This window comes from Trachemys scripta, chromosome 7 (genome assembly GCF_013100865.1).
Source record: "Trachemys scripta elegans isolate TJP31775 chromosome 7, CAS_Tse_1.0, whole genome shotgun sequence".
Classification (NCBI taxonomy): domain Eukaryota; kingdom Metazoa; phylum Chordata; order Testudines; family Emydidae; genus Trachemys; species Trachemys scripta.
Window position 1 is genome coordinate 6,383,170 of NC_048304.1, and position 16,185 is coordinate 6,399,354.

The window sequence follows — 16,185 nt, forward strand, 5'->3', positions numbered from 1 at the left end:
TATATATGCACATACATTCTCTATAAACATTATTTATATCAGCCATAATTATTTTCCAAATTCTACTCTGAAAACACACAGGTAAATTTGATTACATTATGCATTATATCTACAGCTAACTAGATTACTTATAAGGAAATAACGAGAGAATAATTTGGCATAAAAGTTTTATCAGAATCCAACTCTTGCTGATAAAACCTTTTTAGTGCACCGTACCATCCTATATACTGTATATTCGTTCCCTCTTATACATAGAGACATTCAGAGTACACGTGTGTGTGTATATACACATATACACACAAAATGCAGATTATCCCAAATAAATACACATGAAACCTATACACCGCACCAAACCATCATGTACTGTATCTATATGCCATATATATTACAAACAAAAACCCCTGCCTATAGGAGAATGTGTTGTACGTGTTTAAAATTAATAAACGATTTACACACAGATGTAGACAAACCCGCTGTACACACAGCTAAAATGCAGTAATCCCTAGATTTGCAGTAGAACAGGCAGTTATTTTACAATGCCCAGTTACAGCTCACTAGAGCTTGATGTGGAAATCACATACATTATGAATTTTAATTCATAAAACATAACGTTTATCTGAACGGCCATTTGAGTGGTTGAATCAATCTTCTGCTTTCAAACTTCTACTCTAGTCCATCCTGAAGCTCTATTTCCATTGGCCTTCGGGGTGAATTAAGACAGGAATCATGCCCGAGCAGTCTGAGGGTTGTGTGCAGGAAGGAGAGTGAAAAACCAAGCAAACACCTGTGGGCCCTGTGAAGGGCATGCAGCTAGATTGGGGCAAGAGGGAATGAGAAAGTCCAACCAGGAGAAAGGATCAGTGGAGTTCATCGGGGAGGGCCTGCGAAAGGAAAGCCAGCTTCTGCTGCTAAGCAAATCCCAGTATGCCTTCCCGGCTTACCCTGCACAAAGCTCTTACCCATCGCACTGCCGTCTTAGAGTACAAGGACTAGGATTCAAAATTCACGGTTTCTGGAAATCAGAGGGACTCCCTTCTCAGAGCATTTAGCGATGTAGAAACGCTATGACAGCAACGCACAGAGCTTCGTTCTTGGTAAGCTCTATTCAAGTATCTATAAAGGATCAAGGAGTCAACTCCGTAGAGCAGGGCAATGTTCAGCATTACCTTTTTGTTTTAGTCTTCATTTTGGAATCTTAAATGTACACAGATGCATAATTTATAGGGAGAAGGAAATGACTTCCTCTGGAAAGAGCCCCTAATGGGGATGTCGAATCTTACAGCAGGTGCAATCTCTGCTAGAGAAATGATTCTTACGTTCTATTTGCTGCAAGAATATTTTATGGAGGAGCAGGAGGAATGTGAGAGAGAAAGGAGGGGGAACATAAAAGAGGTAGGAAGAGAAGATAATCTATCCTACTCTATTTTGTACTTCTCCAGAGATTCAATATTACTTGGTTATTTCTTTTTTAAGCTTTGTGTATTTTACGAATGTATAAAATACCTGGGTAGCAATTCAGCTTGTATGTGTGGCACTGAACACAGATACTTCGTCCAGCATTTATTTCAGTGATTTTGTAAGCTGTTAGATCTACAAATATGTAACACGTATAAACTTTTAGACAAAGGGTATTTAGGTGTGTAATGGGGACAGAATTTTGATAATCTTGGTAAGTATGTAAGACAGATGTGCTGAAGAGGTCTCTTGGGGACCCCTTTGTTAAAATTCCACCACCAAATTCAAGGAAAGGCTAGGATGATTTCTCCCTGCCTCTGATGAGTTCACCCCCCTCTCATCTCTTCCAGTAATTATTTAGACCAATCAGTCTCAACCTGCACCCAACGAGCACACAGCTGCAGCCCATGTGACATCCTCAGGGCCAGACAGTATGTATATATATGGTTTGGATGCGGCCACATAACACAGAGATCTGCTTGTGTGGCTCACAATGGTAAATAGATTGAGAACCACTGGATTTAGAGAGAGTGTTCATAAAAACATGAGTAGTGGCAATCACTTTCTGAAAAAATCAGGCAAAAATGTCTCAAGTTTGACAACCAAAGTCACTAGTCACTTGGTCAGTATCTTTTTAATTTTTTTTTTTTTTTTTTTTTTGCTTTTGGAATATATCATATTGAATCCACACATTTGTTTTTCCCCCCAAGGGAGAATATCACCAAACTTCCCTAAAAACACCTTTAATTCCCCTCTTACTTCCAATTACCCAAATTACTCATCTACTCATATTTTTTCAAGCTATAAGTTTCAATGTCCGCACAGTAGAACCTCAGAGTTCCAAACACCAGATTTACGAATTGACCAGTCAACCACACACCTCATTTGGAACCAGAAGTACATAATCAGTCAGCAACGGCATGCCCCCCCCCGCAAATAAATAAATACGCAAATACAGGACAGCACTGTGTTAAATGTAAACTACTAAAAAAATAAAGGTGAAGCAGCATTTTTCTTCTTCATAGTAAAGTTTCAAAGCTGTATTAAGTCCATGTTCAGTTGTAAACTTGAAAGAACCACCACAACATCTCATTTAAGAGTCACGAACAACCTCCATTACGGGGGTGTTTGTAACTCTAAGATTCGTATGTATTTCAGTGCGGCAATACATTTAGACTGTCTGTGTAACTTAAAATGGATGGTCCTTGGGGTAGGAACTGATTCTTTTTCTGTGTTTTGCCAGGGTATCTTGAAGATAAAGACTCACCACGAATAAAAATCTCAACCTGCGGAAATGCCATACCCACAGCCTGGCTCTCAGGACATCAACCAGAGACTACTAGAACCAATGGAAATTTTCTTGTGCGTCTAAAATTCGTGTTCGCTGCATTCAAATGAGTATATTTCTCTTCACTGCTCAGTTCATTTGGAAGGTGCTGCAACAGAGCACCGGGCCTTTGGAGCATGAATGGGCCCCAGGGCTCCTATTACAACCTTTGGCTCTTTAATAATGGATGCTGTAACTAAAGCTCACGTTTGCTCCCACGCATGTACTCTACAAGAAATGGCATCTAGAGCTTCCAGACTCGTGGGTACAGAAGCAGACAGGGGAGATGCGCGGTCAATGAAAGGGTTCTCTCTGCACCATTAGGCAGAAGGGCTGAGAGGGAGACAACAGATTTGTGGCGGCGGGAAGCTATTTTGTGGCATCTGCCAGGTTTTCCCTTTTCAAACAAAACCAGCAACATTTGGTATAATTGTCATCTCCTAAAAGTGTGTAAACGTTGAAGCTGGGCTGCCTCCATTTAACTTCCAACACAATCAAGCAACAACCCAAAACAAACATCGCCTTTTGTCACGGACTGTAATTAGCAGCAATTTGGCCTTGATTTTGACCAATGCAAAAAACCAACATGTCAATATTGAATGTAGCTCTCTCATATCTGCTCACAGGTCTCACATTTTTTAAAAAAATATTTGAATCTATATCAAGTAGTTTCTCTGAGATTCCTCTTTTTAAAATTCTTCTAACTGTTTATTTTTTACAGAGCTGGTTGAATAGTTTTTAAAATATCCCTCATTTCATGATCAAAATTTAAAAGACTTCTGTTTGGTTTGCTGTTCTTTGGGTGGAAAGTCACATCACTGCCTATTAATGAGTATTTGGACTACCAGAAGGAAGTCAGTCTTGAAAGCCTCAAAAAGCTTAGTACAAATGATCATCCATTCAGAAAATTTCTATTGGAATTTTGAGTATTTGCTATTTGCTGTTTTTTCAACTTTTATATCGATTATTTCAATCAACCAATCAGGAAGAGGCAACACCACCCTCTGTCTTAGCAACCCAGCCACACACCATGAATAACAAACAGTGAACAGTCAAAGCAAAGAGTTTATGAACCACCCATAAGCTGGAAATTATTTGTTTCAAGTATCCTGCTAATAAACATAAAGAATGTATACAGGAAAAGGCAACTTAGCATTGGTTTGTGAAAAATTTATGAACCAAAAGGGGCTAAATTCATAACAAATATAATTTGTACTGAATCATCCACTCAACTCTAATTATTAACAACATCTTACCCTTACAGCACACAACACCCATCATCCCAGAGGATCCTAAAGCGTTTTACAAACGACATACAGTAGTTATGGCCTGACTTTCAGAGGTGTTCTGGAGATCTGGAGTGCCCCCGGCACCTCTGAAAATTATGTCTGCAGTTCTGAATTCACTGACTCCTATAGCAAAGCATAATTTTGCAATGATAAAAGAAAAGCCCTCTCTTTGCACTGAGGAGCTAACAATTCAGAGGACACATACTATCTTCAAAGCTCCAATATTGTGCTTTGACAATGTTTCTACTAATGGCTTACATCTTAAAAAGCAGTCTCTGTTGCATTCTATATTAATTCAAAATGGCCCTCTCGGGAAGAAATGTAGATAAATACGAAAATTAAGCAAGGTCTTGACATGCAGAATCAAAATGTAATTATTAATGTAATTTGTTTTTTGAGCCATGCCTCTTTTGTCCGCTCTCCAGAAGAGCCAAAATGATTGACCCTTAATTTTACTAAAAGTGCCTCTGTTCATCTAATCCAGTGAGAGTGCTTGTGTCTGGTTAGCACAAGACGAATTGATTCCTGGAAGCGGAGATAGGACTACAGTGTTTTAGCTGTTCACTTCCCAGACTGTATTTGGCTACGGATTTCTACGTTTAGATGTCAGATCTGGCTGCTGTCTGCAGGAATCACCTAACTGCAACCCACATTGATTAGCAATTGCCTTGAGGAAACTCAGAGTATCCAGGCAACCAAGAGGCGGACAGGGATGTAGCATCTGGAACAGGAAGCAAAGCACAGCATGGTTTTGCAGTCGGCAATGAAAGAGAGCACTGAGAAATTAAATTACAATGTATGTAAATCAAATCTCCTTTATATTTCTGATTCTCTTGAGGCGGTTCAAAATGGGCTAGCTGAGAGATCAGTCTGGATGTTTTGTTGGGAATTAGCCAAAATGTTACAATAGGCATATTTTAATTTATGGCTTAAATTCTTGGGTAACAACCAAGAATCTTGCATTATGATCTCATTGGCCAAATAGGCTGGGATTTTCATTTGGGCTTAATGAATACGGGGATATGGACACCGAACTCCCTTAGGGTTCATGAAAAACCGAGACATAATAAATAACTTCAAAATCGTTTTCTACCATGTGGGTGTCTCAAAATCATCACCATTACGGTGAACGACAGCTAACAGAAAATCATTAGCTATCACCCCAACCACACAGCTATTGTTCAATCTGTATATAGCTGCATGCAAACAGATTTAATGCACACAACAGTCTATCTTATAATAAATTAAACAACGATTTTCACAGAGCTAAAACTACAATATCCTCCACTTCCCCAGTTATGCTTTAGCATTGTAGCACAGTTTGTTTGTGTGTGTGTGTGTGTGTTGGGGGAAGGGGTGGGGGTGTCTGACCGTAACAGGCAAGCAGGGATATCTTGGCACCACAGGCTGCGGTGGACTCTATGAACTCCCAAGACTCTTTCCTGAAGTCAGGCAGGGACCATTAATGTTAACATCACATTGGAGTATCTGTTGTACACACACAATCTGGTATGTATATACAAACACAGGTGCATACATATAGGTATATATAAATACAAACCCAAAAGTGCTGTGAAGTAGATCAGATTGCTATGCATGCCATATGCTCTATCTAACATGAACCCATAAAAAGCAAGGAACAGTACATATGTTCTACTACTCCCGCCACAAACACTTCCCTTAGCATGACAACGACCATACACCACAGACTATTCATCTCAGCCTTACTGCTGAGCCTTTTCACACATAACCCCATACCCCAACATGGTCATGCGTGTTTGATGCGCTAGGTGGTTATGTTGGACGAGGGTAGTTTGGAGAAGGATTGTGTGCACAAGGTGGTTCTGAGGGGGATGGAAGGCTGGTGTCCTATGAGGCCAGAGTGCAGGTTGCAGAGTGCATGGGCTGTAGTATGTGGTTGTTGTAGTGGAAAGGGGTAAGAAGCATGCTCGTACACGGAAGCGTAGAATGTATGCACTATTAGGTGGCTTACCCTTTCACCGCCTTGCTCTTAGGGCTAGGTGTCAGGTATGTTGTGTGCATAGCAACCCTAATGGCTTCATAACAAAGATTTTTGTGTATTATTTCATACAGGTTCTTTGAATGCTTCAGTGTAAGGTGGGAGTTGGATGAGGTGGAGGTAGGGGCCAGACCTCTGAAACACAGAAGTACAGCTGCAGCAGAAAATATTTTGTCTGTTAGTAGCCATGAGTCCTTCCTTGCTGCAAGATAAAACGTACCAGAAAGCCTAGCTCACAACTGATAATATTTCATGTGTGTTCAGTGCCCGTCAATGTGGCTCCTATCATCAATCGCTCCTGTATTCCCAACCTCCACAGATCAGACTTGTGTGCATAGCACATACTGTGTCCGTAACAGCTAAAAATAACCCTAAATCTAACATTCAAACGCCCCCCTCAAAAAAAGAACAAAACCCCTCGGTCCTTTGTGCTAGAAATCCTCAGGATCAACTTCTCTACCAAGGTTTGGGTCGACAGGCAATGATTTTAAGAGCTAGCTGTCCACAATGAAGAGTAGTGCTACCGAGGAAAAAGTTTAGCCAGAGCCAAAGATGTCCTATTAAAAATGTATGAGCCAGTCAAAAAATCCATAGAAAATTCAAAGGGCATAAAAATTAACCTTCTATGAAATTTCACACCAATTGTCTACCTCTATTTTGAGAAAAATAGGAATTTATGTCCCATTTTAGAATGCAACTAACTAACTACTCTCTTCCTTTTTACCAGAGAAAAGGAAAAGAAAAGCATGAAGTCAAGAGGGGGGGAAAAATCTTTCCACAATATGTAGATGTTAATAAGTGGATCTTTGACATGATCTAAAGGAGCCATTATGATTTATTGAGTCAATCTGTAGTACGGAGACGTTAATTAGCGGATCTTATCTTATTAAGCGGAACATGTTTGTTCCGCTACATGTGCATCCACAGCATCTGCCACCCCAGTCTTCTGATCTTTCTCTTCATGTTTTGCCTACCATGGCCACAACACTCATTTCGGGGCTGTACGAAGTTGGCGAGACCCACAGAATGCAACTCAACAAAGAAACTAGAACAACGAAAAGCAGCCGTTCTATAGAAACGGATGGGGGAGGAGGGCCTGTGGACAGAAATATGAGCAGAACAAACACATCAGAAATAGTAGGCAAAAAGGAAGTTTCTTGGAATTCAAGTGCTGGTTTCTGAATGCATCCTGGGACTTTTGCTGCTATTCTAGATGGACTGTTAAGGTAGCTGATTACAGTCATTAAGTACTTGTAATCAGGGTCCCTGTCTAAAGTAGCCAGTTTAATATTATATATGCTAATAAGTCACCCATTACCTTTTAAGTGATGAAACGAATGCGGATTACTTATTACTTTTCTTGGCACTCTCACAACGCCCGTCCCGAGAATGAAAGATGATGCCTTGACAATAATGCTCTATAATTTAACAACCCTTCACACATTACACATTACAGCACTTTTTCAGCTGAGGATCACTAAGTGCTTTATAAGCATTCATTAATGAAGCCCCGTAACACTACAGTGACACTCAGCAGTCACCATTCAAGAGTCAACATTTGCAAACCGTGTTTCATCGCCCTGTGTGTTTGTACAGCACCTACTTCAATGGGTGCCGATCCTAAATCTGCCTTTGGTCAAGGTAATGATATTAATAATTATAATCTGAGATACCACGGATTTACCTCTGTATTTGTCACAGAAAATAACCGCAGACACACTGCGGTATCTGTTGAGTTTTTAACGGGGATTATGGTAGGTGTTACGATTCTCTTCTCCAGATCAGTAAACTGAGGCACAGAGCAGTTATCTCACTTACTCAAAGCCACATAGCGAGCCAGGGGAAGAAGCAGTGATCTAATATCCTGTTCTAACCACTGAACAGGATTCCTGCATGAAACTCACGGCACCTGGGGGAGCCATGATCTCTTCCTAGGCAACGCATATGCAAAAGCAATGAGTAACCTATAGCATTACTTCCACGGCATCGGTAGGCGCTCTACGCATTGAATGCAGGGCAGGATCAGTCAAAAACCTGCGACTGCAATCATCACCGTGTTCTAGGTGAGGCCTACTCTAAATCAGGGGTGGGCAAACTTTTTGATCCGAGGGCCACATCAGGGTTGCACAACTGTATGGAGGGCCGGGTAGGGAAGGCTGTGCCTCTCCAAACAGCCTGGTACCGCCCCCTATCTGCCCCCCCTCCCACTTCCCGCCCCCTGACTGCCCACCTCAGAACTCCCAACCCATCCACCCCCCACTCCTTGTCCCCTAACCAACCCCCTGGGGCCCCACCACATCCAACCCTTCCCCCCCCGCTCCATGACTGCCCTCCCGACTCCTATCCACATCCCCACCCTCTGACAGGCCCCCCAGGACTTCCACTCCCAACCCTCCCTGATCCCCATCCCCTAACTGCCCCCCCCGCTCCCAGCCCCATCCAACTGCCCCTTTCTCCCTGACTGCCCCCCCTGCTCCCCGCCCCCTTACCCATCAGCAGGAGCTCGCAGCCGCAACACCCAGCCAGAGCCAGCTGCGCTCCCCATGCAGCCAGCGGGAGCGGCGGGCCAGAGTGTGGCCCACGCAGCGGCGTGGCTGCAGGGGATGAGGGGGAACAGGGGAGGGGCTGGGGACTTTTGCCCACGTCGCTATAAATGGACTTTTTCTTTCTGAGGGGTGGACCGTGCTAAATGTATCACCATAGGGTGAGGGCATTACAGTCGATCACATTGGATCACCATTCCACGCAGCATGCACACACCATAGAATCTCCCAGTGTCAGAGCAGTGCTACCAACTCTCGCCATTTTAAAGTGCATCTGATGGTACTGGATGTTTTACTTACAGGCCTAGCACCTGAAGCCAGACGATTACTGGAGAATCTCAGCTTTCACTAAAAATAATGTCGAGGAGAAAAAGCTTTAAAAGTAAAGCCTGGTCTGCGTTAACCTCCGAAACAAGAAGGCAAATTAAAAGAACCCAACACTTACTGAAAATCTCGTGATTTTGGAATGTTTTGGTTTGGCAACACTTTTGGGGGAGATTCAGAAGGTAAATGGGCTAGTGCAGCACTCACCCACAGGGGAAAAGGTAGCACCCCCCGAGCCATTTGGAAGTAACTGCCATCCCACTCTGCTTCGAAAAGGAAGCTATTTGCAATACACAACCACAAGCTATATGGGTCCTAACTCAGGAGCTAGGCTACGTATTCTTGAGTGCTATCTACTGACAATTATCTATTGACTATTTACATATAGACCGACAGAGCACTCTCGTAACAGGCTGCATCCAATCCAATCTCCCAGCCTTTTGTGGCTCCAACTTCAGTCCTTTTCTCTTTCTAAAGCAGAATCCACAGTCTCCACGATGCAGTCAATATCCTGTGTGTTACCCTTCCTCTTATCACTCCCGTGGCCTGTTTTATAATCCTCCTTTCCCTCAATAAGCTAAGTGCAAGAGAGCTTTTAAAATGATGTCAATTTTCACAGGGCTTCGCTGCTTCTTTTGGCCTTGCCCTCACTGTCAACTTTCCAAGTGCTACCTTAGCAAAGGGGAGGGAGGGTGGCGATGGCTTCTCATCAATTTCTGAAATAAAGACCTCTGAGATGTAGCAGGGCAGAGGCGTAATGTGCATGTAGAAGTAAAATTGGGATTTGCAGTGGTATCCAGCAATAAACGCATCACTAGATGCCTTGATAAACCCTCAAAAGGCAAACTCACCTTCTAATGTCAAAACACTCTCTATACTTCCTAGACTGTACTTCCATTAGACTACCAGAGAAACTACCAAAACGTAAACTGGAAATGCATAACACAAGTAGGCACAGCATTTTTACTCATTTAGAATGTTTCTACCTTTGTATGCTTCTTCCAAAAGTCCTGTAAACCCTGCCCAGCGTGAAGTGCTTGCTAATCAAACCCAACAAAATCATGGCACTAACATGTCAATTGAAATTCAATCACGCGGTTCTTCATTGCATACCATTCCCCCTTCAATCATGTTTAGGTTGTCTAATTACATTATAAGCTCTCCAGGGCAGGAACTCAAGTCTCTTTTTCCTGTCTGAAAACCATCTAGAGCAATATATTCGTATTATTCTAAGAAGACGAAGAGCATCAAGGTTGATTTAGTTGGGGATTGGTCCTGCTTTGAGCAGGGGGTTGGACTAGATGACCTCCTGAGGTCCCTTCCAACCCTGATATTCCATGATTCTATGAAGGTGATAGTTATGTTGGTCTCCAGTAGACGTATGTGAGACTTTCACTTTTGTTGAGTTTTACCTTACCTTCTTCTTTCGTATGGCTGGTGTAGAGCAGAAACTACAATTTCACCTGAAGTTCATGAGCCAAATGGCTACATCAGGAGTAGCAGAAATTATTGAGTTCTATGAACCCAGTTTACAGTACAACATTAGTGGCAGCTTCAGAAGAATTCTAACCTCCACACTGATAATATATACAAATCGGGACTAGGGTAGGTAAAGAGGAGGAAAGGTAAAGGAAGAATAAAGTTGACTTGGAATGAAAAGCTGGACGAATAACCCAGCTATCTGAAGGGTTTAACTTTGTCTTCTCTATTTCTTTTAACAGAATCTGTTATGATCACAACATTGACTTTTAATTACATCACTGACTGGATCATAATCAAGATCAACAGTGGTCAAACCAAATGTAAAGTATGTTTAACAACAAACAATAACAACAACAAACCCGTAAACAAATCTCACAAAGACGGAAAAATCATTCCCTGGACTGCATCTATGCATATATGGAATTGTTATGTATCAAGATTCACACATCTCTATTATCATAATTATTTCTTTATTCGCATGGATTTTCCTTTGGAGAGTACAATGGATTTTCACATGTGCCAAGCATCAGAAAATCCACTTCACATCAATGGGAGACGAGGCTGTTCAAACTCCTGAAAATGAGATGCCAACATTTGACATGCCTCTACTATACCAACCAATATTAAATTTCCCTGTATCATTAGCAAATGATTAAATCAACAGCAATATTCTTTTGAACTGGAAAAAATATCTGAAATATAAATAATATATGTTTAATCAGTTTCACATATAAACATGTGTACTGTGAAATGGCCATATTTAAACTGCCCCAACTGAACACACCATTAACTGAAAACTAATTTCCAGACTGTCCCAAGAGCCAGCTTAGAGACAGGTACTCATTTTCCCTTTCAAAGTGGAAAGGTCAAAAGAGGACTGGGATGTGATAGGGAAGCAGTTCAGCTGATCTATTTTGAGCATCGTGACAAGGAAAACTAATTGAGTTTTATAGTTAGACACAGGAAAAGAAAAAAAGCTCACTTCGGGGTAGTTTTGCTATTGGAACATTAGCAGCGATGCTAATCAACTCATAGCAGCGGAAGAGCGAAGCCAAACTATAAAATTAGTAACGTCATGCAATGCTAAACCCATAAAGATTTGACATTGCAATCATTTCGCCCGGTGCAGCTGTAGGGGAGGATTCAAGTGCAATGTTTAAAGTTGACGCTACAAAGGAGTATAAAAAAATTGGGTTTAAAAAAAATTCAGGACTTCATTATACAGCATAAAGAAGCAAAAAAGATGCAAAAAAACATTGTGGGCCAACTTTAAGCAGATAATTAGCTGTACTTTGGATTTCTTTTGCACATATTTTGCATTAGTTCCTTAAGGGCTGCAAAATAAGCATGTCTTCACCCACTTCCCTACTTATGTCAGGATCCATTTGGCAGTATTGATCTGCCCAGCACATGGCAATGTAGCTTGAGCGTGGTTTTATCTCCTTGTTGCTCTTGTTGTTTCTCTGATGGTGCATCACCTTCATCAACGTTGTACGGTGATGAAGCACTGCTCTACAAAGAATGGCATGCATCTAATTTATACCAAGGCCTGTTTACACAGCTCTATAAGTCTAAAGGGGCACTAAAGAAAGTATAAATATAACTCGTGCCCCCTTCAAGGCCCTGTTATGCGGCCAGAGTGGTGTAAAGGCACCGCAGTGGAAATGAGAATCAGGCCCACACTAACTTATGGCTGGAAAACGACAGTTATTTACACACCATTCATAGGTCATAATGCCAAAACAATGGCTATCGTTTTTTATTTGTGAATTTCTCTCTGACTGACTCGTGCTTATATTGTAGACAGCAAATGCACAAGTAGACTCTGGAAGGCTTTCCCCCTAACTGCTATCGTCTCCTAAAAGTTAACTCCCAGGACTCTGGGAGTGAAAGTCAGCACAAGATCATGGGAACCACACAACTTCCCCTACCATTTCTCATTGTAGAAAACCAGCCTCAGGAGCACGGTCAGATATGTTCCTGATGGAGAACTTGATGGGAGAGAGAGACATAAATGGAGATGAGAGGGGAAGGAAACTGAGAAACAAGGGTTTGGTAAGGTGCATCAGTGGCTTTATGACAGCACATATCAGATTGGGACAGAACTCAGGGTGGACCAATTCTATGGAAATAATACTCTCAAACTCCAGAGGACTGGGAGCTCCTCAAATCACTCTTTAGCAGCATTTTTGTCTGGTCAAAAGACCTGGAGAGAGGGTGAGGTCTTCTTGGGGAGGGGAAATAAAATCAATTCCAGAAAACCACCCTGAAAAGGAACAAGTCTTTAAATGGACATGAGCAGAGACTGAAACAAAGAGCTGGATGATGAAGGATGCACAATTGGGAGGATAAGAGAAAACGTGAGACAGGAGGAGGAAGAGAAATGAACGGAAAGGAGGAACGAGGCTAGAGGACCCTAGAAAAATGAACCAGTGGTGTGTAAACTTTTCTGGTCATCTTCCATTAGTATTTCATTTTCTCATATGGTTTTATTTTCAGGGACAGCATGTTCTCATGGCTACCACTGTGAGCGATTTCAACAGCCACGATACTGACTGGGGTTACTCAGAACCAGACGGCAAATGACTGGTGGAGTGCACATCAAACAATGACCTTATTTTCATCCATGACCCAAAACAACAGGGTACATTTCACTCGGCTAAATGGTCACGTGATTACTCACCTGACCTCTGCTGGGTGACATCACTAGACAGTCACCCCATCCAGCATCAGGTGTGCTCCTGGAAAACTTTCCACATAGTCAACACAGACCATCACGCGTCCATGTCGGCCTTCACCTGCCCATTGTTAGAAGCTTCAAGAAAAGACGAACTTTCAGGAAACCTAACTGGGAGAAGTTCAGTGAAACCCTAGAATGAAGTATCGTTACGATCCCCTGGCTTTCCAACCCAATCAACAAAGCCTACAGCCTTTTCTGTGGAGCCACCTTCAAGGCTGTGCGTGTTCCCATTCCATGAGGCTATCGCCCTGTCTAAATTCCTTGTTTAAATGCTAAATGTTCAAAACTATTGAAGTGGTACGAACAGTCTGGAGAGCCAGTTATTGCTGACCACTTAATACAGTCCTTAGATGCTACGAGACAAGCAAGATGGGAGGAAACAACAGGGAATATGAATTTCACCCATTCCCGTCAGAAATCATGGAAACATCTGCGTCAACTTGGCTCAGCACAACCCCCACCAGTGCTGCCCTGTCCTCCTGTCAGCCCAAACCAAGTGGCTAGCCACTTGCTTCAGACTGCAAAAGTTCCCCTGAATAAGCTCTTAAAACAGCAGAGTCACAATGAAATGGCAGCAATTCACATGATGTAATCCACTTAATCAGTGTATAGGAACATTCACAAGCACTGAATTAGACACTGTACTTAGCAACATCAAATCTGGAATGGCGACAGGATACAAAAATATTTCACCAGAGTTCCTGAAATATCTTGGAACCAACGCCTGTCAATGGCTATCCAAATTCCTGATATGGGTTGTTAATGAGGGTAACCAGCCAAGGATCTGGAGGATGTCAAAAGTGATTCCCCTTTTAAAATCTGGAAAGGACCCACACAATGTGGCAAGCTACCGACCAATCTCTCTACTATCTATTGTCTTCAAAGTCCGGAGCAGCTTATCCTTCAGTGTGTATCTCAGAGGTGGAGACAGCTCTCAGTGTCGACCAAGCTGGCTTCTGGAAGGGTCAAAGCACATGAGATCAAGTCCTAGCCCTTGTTACATATATAGAAAACAGGTTTCAACAAAACCTGAAGACAGGAGCTGTTTTCTTAGACCTGACAGTGGCCTACGATACAGTATGGCACACTGGTCTTCTGGTAAAATTATCAAGAGCTCTCTTAGCATGGGTTGAATGTCTACTTGTGAACTTCTACTTTGTGATAGGCATTTTCGGGTATATATCGGAGATTGTCTTCTCCATGCATTTGTTCAACCCAACGGCTTACCCCAAAGCTCCATGCTTGCGCTCCCTCTGTTCAATCTGTAGACAAATGACCTGCCACTGACTCAGACACGCAAGTCTACCTATGCAGATGACATCTGCTGCAGTGCCCCATCGTGCTAGTTCACTGAATTGGAGAACATCTTGAACACCGACCTGGCCAAGATGGCAGCCTACTGTAGCAGTTTGTGCCTCGAACCAAGTGTGACTAAGACAGTTTCAAGCGTCTTCCAACTCCAAAGTGCAAGTGTCTTCCTCAAAAGGAAAATGATAAACACGAGACAAAACTGGTCTATCTTGGGGTCACACTGGACCTCTTTTTGACTTTCCACAACCATCTAGAAAAGACTGCTGCCAAAGTCAGGACCAGGAATAATCTAATCGGCAAATTAGCCAGCTCAACATGGGGCATAGGCACAGACACTTCGTACCCTAACTCTGGCACTGTGCTAATCCTCAGAGAAATACTGTGCCCGTGTGTGGTGTCAATCGCCTCATGCTAAATTGGTTGACATCAAACTGAACTCAACCATGAGTATCATCACAGGCACCCAGCGCCCCACTCCTATCCCATGGCTACCAGTTCTGAGCAACTTGGTGCCATCTCTCCCACACACACACACACACACACACACACACATCCATTGCGAAGAGTCTACAGCCAGACTGATGGAAAAGCTATGTGCCAGTTCAGGTCTCCCACTGTTCACAGACATTTTCAGTCACCCCAGAGCACAACTTACGTCCAAGAGTCCAGTGTGGTCTCAACTGCCAGATTGAAATCTGTCAGCAGCAACCCTATGGCGCGATGCGTGGTCAGCTAAAAACATCTGGAATGGTTTCCTTGTCGCTGATCTAACAGTTCGACTGCCGGGATTTGACCTGTCACGTCTCTGTTGGACTCTGCTGAACAGATTCCAAACTGGCCAAGGAAGATGTGCAGCCAACCTCTACATATGGGGTCTGCACAACGACCCACTTTGTCACTCTAACCTTCGCCAGTCAATGGTGCATGTTGTTGACCAGTGTCAAGTGACTAGATTTCATGGTGGCCTTAGGGCCCTTCATTGTGCTGATGAAAATGCTATTGGGTGGCACGGCAAGCACTTCAAATGCTACAAGAGGATGGCTACCGATGTAATTTTGTATGATAGGTAACTGGACTACCAGCAGGAAGAAAAACTTAATACCACAGTGATATGGGAATTCTCTACATTTCAAAGTAAGTGTATTAGGGTTGGTCACTAATGCAAAGAAAATGGATTGTGTCTTCGCTAGGATAAAAGGTGTGTAAACGCAAGTTAACCAACTGGAGACAAATCCTAGCATAGTTTGTAGTTTTCACACAATTTATCAGGTCAAGTTAAAAACTAGGCTTCCCCCATAGCCTAACTTGACCCGCTAATTTATGTGAAAACTGTGTACTGTCTTGAGTTAGCTAACTAGAGTTAAGAACAGACCATCTTTTCCTTAGTGAAGACAAAACCTAAGAAGTAGATAAAGTCACTGGCCTACACACCTTTATAGTGACTATATAAGTGTCTCCTTCAGCTTCTGTTACTGAATCAGTTTCCCGCTATGCCATACCTTCATATGTTCCCACTTCAAGAAGAGTTCCACTCTGCTCAAGGTCCAGAAACTCCTGCACAGTCAGAAAGTTATAGTCCACACCAGGCACTTCTCCTTCTCGCGGAGGACGGGTTGTGCCTAAATGGAGAAAACTACAAGTTAGTGCAACATCAATATCATCAGGAATTAAATGGGACATTGAAACATCTTCCA

At 42.5% G+C, this 16,185-nt stretch overlaps 1 protein-coding gene across 30 annotated transcripts in view; it reads right to left on the reverse strand.

The window, feature by feature from the left end:
- Window positions 1–16,185, reverse strand: part of MAGI1 (membrane associated guanylate kinase, WW and PDZ domain containing 1) — a 501,247-nt gene that overhangs the window by 97,217 nt on the left and 387,845 nt on the right. For all 30 annotated transcript variants that reach the window (XM_034776911.1, XM_034776894.1, XM_034776889.1 and 27 more), the window contains exon 3: window positions 15,991–16,110. In XM_034776911.1, the coding sequence (XP_034632802.1) occupies window positions 15,991–16,110 (120 nt within the window). The remainder of the gene's footprint in view (window positions 1–15,990; window positions 16,111–16,185) is intronic.